The sequence below is a fragment of the Neophocaena asiaeorientalis genome, unplaced genomic scaffold (assembly GCF_003031525.2).
Source record: "Neophocaena asiaeorientalis asiaeorientalis breed wild unplaced genomic scaffold, Neophocaena_asiaeorientalis_V1.1 scaffold398, whole genome shotgun sequence".
Classification (NCBI taxonomy): Eukaryota; Metazoa; Chordata; class Mammalia; order Artiodactyla; family Phocoenidae; genus Neophocaena; species Neophocaena asiaeorientalis.
Genome location: NW_020173416.1, coordinates 1,123,368 through 1,125,346, shown reverse-complemented (window position 1 = coordinate 1,125,346; position 1,979 = coordinate 1,123,368). Strand labels below are relative to the sequence as shown.

General features: G+C 63.4%; 2 protein-coding genes across 2 annotated transcripts in view; one reads left to right on the top strand and one right to left on the bottom strand.

Moving 5' to 3' along the window:
• MYCN (MYCN proto-oncogene, bHLH transcription factor) overlaps positions 1-1,087 on the bottom strand; it is a 5,409-nt gene extending 4,322 nt beyond the window's left edge. The window contains 2 exon segments of the mRNA XM_024747250.1: positions 932-988; positions 991-1,087. Of these exon segments, the coding sequence (XP_024603018.1) occupies positions 932-988; positions 991-1,087 (154 nt within the window).
• A 21-nt stretch (positions 1,088-1,108) lies between these two features.
• Positions 1,109-1,760, top strand: LOC112401156 (N-cym protein). The gene is given in 5 exon segments (XM_024747239.1): positions 1,109-1,134; positions 1,327-1,549; positions 1,551-1,628; positions 1,630-1,729; positions 1,732-1,760. Coding segments are annotated over 5 exon segments (456 nt in total).
• Positions 1,761-1,979: the final 219 nt, after the last annotated feature.

Here is a 1,979-nt window from a genome sequence, read left to right as displayed (position 1 = left end):
CACACAAGGCACTGCCTGGGGGAGGGGGCTGCCCAAGGCTGCAGAATTCTAGCTCCCACCAGCTCACCGACACCCGCGGTTGCACCCAAGGAGGGCCCGCTGCTCCCAGGAAGCCCAGGACTCCAACCCAGCTACCGGATCTAGGATTCTGGAGAGCCCTCAAACCACCCCCCTCCTTTGTAAAATTGCAACCTCGGGAGCGCAAGCGATAGCGGGGGGTTTAGGAAACTTTGCAAATGGAAAAACCCTTTCTCTAGACCGAGACCAACAACAGGCACCCAAATCCAGAACCCCCTCCCCCAAATTTTGATCCGACGCCCCCAGCCTTCACCCGCTGCAGGGAAAGTACTGTCAATAGCTGATTTTGAACCTCTCTACCCCCACCCCCGCTCTTCCAAGCCCCCAACGACATCCTCTTCCTGAGAGAGCCTGTACCCCAGTCCCCGGGAATGGTTCAGGAACACCAGCGCGGGGAGGGTCGCAGGGAGAGCCACGTCTCCTCTGAGCCGGGGCGGCAGTGACCCAGATTACCACCGCGACGGCCTCGCCCTGCTTAACCCCCTTCTTCTTCCTCTGGGGGCACCCTTTGGAGGAGAACCCAGCTTCGGGGTGGGGACGCACCGGCTCCCCGTCAGCTCAAATGCAGACAAATGTTCTAGAGAAGGGTGAATTTCTTTTCGATGAAGCCATTACAACCCCTGGCAAGGGCACTAGATGGATTAGGGCGGGTCTCTCCCAGTCCGGGAGCCTTGGGGACTGGAACTGGCTTTTCAGGGAAAACCCCGAGAGGGTTTTGTTTCGGAAGCAGAAACAGTCCCCCCGGGCACAGTCGGGCGCCCTGTGCGCCAGCCGCGATCCCGTCCAGGGCTTGCCTTCCCGCCGCGTTCGCCGCTCCCGGGGCGCCGGGCGCTTTGCGCCCCCCGCTCCTTACCTCCCGCCGACGGCCGGGGATCCGGAGGCGATTTTGTGCCGGGGTCCCCGGGTGGCCAGGGGCGGGGGGTGGTCCTCGGGTGGCTGCAGTCTGTGCGCGCTTGCGCCTGGCTAGCGCTAGCTCGGCTCCAACCCAGTTCCCAGGAGCCCCCCGCATCCACCCAACGCGTCCAGACAGATGACTGTCACTGGCTGCGCTTTGAAGCTCGGGGGATATTATTAACTGAAAAATCTGACACACCCGGGGGGCGGGGAGAGAAGGGGGCTGCGGCACAGACAAGGGGGAGGGAGAAAGGCAGAGGAAAGCGGCTTTACCCCGCCCTCTTGATTTCCATAAAAATCAGGGGAGGCGCCAAGGCTTTCGCGCCAAAAGCCACTTGCTTTTCTTCTTTGCAGAGAGGAGGCTGCAAAGCTGGGAAGCCCGGGGCGTGCTCCTCCCGCCCTTTTAGACCCCCGGGCTTGCCCCCTGTGCACTCTGCGGACCAGCTGCGCGCCGAGCGGTGCAGTGCAACACCCACCCTGCGGGCCTGGCAATTGCTCGGCGTAAAAAAGAAAAATTTCCGGAGGGCTCCGGGGGTGTTCAGAGTCTCCTAACCCAGCCCCCGCCTCGACTGCGTGTATGTGCTGCTGAGCGCGAGGCCGACGTCCAGCCGGGCCGTGCGGGGGGCGAGGGAGGGGTGTTGCTCGTGTGTGATCTCGGAAGGGAAGCTGGACCCGGGGTGCACAGTGGGAGGGAGAGGACGCGCCCATTTAAGAACGAAACCGCGGGAGGTTTCTAGTTTTAAATTGAAAGGAGAGGGGCGCCCCCTTGTTTGAAAATAAATAAATAACTGCGGGCTACGAGGGTGGCGCCGCTGTGGTTTCTTCGGCCGAAGGCGACACCTCGCGGAGGCCGCGCAGAAAGCGGAGCCGCGGGGCCTGGTCTCGGGGGTCCAACCGGGGCCACGGGCAGCCCTCCCGCCGCGCTGTCAACCCGTCCTCACCACCGCGCTGGGGGTGCCGCCTCGCCTCGGCTTCCGAAGGGGATGGGCGTGAGGCTCCCGAAGCCG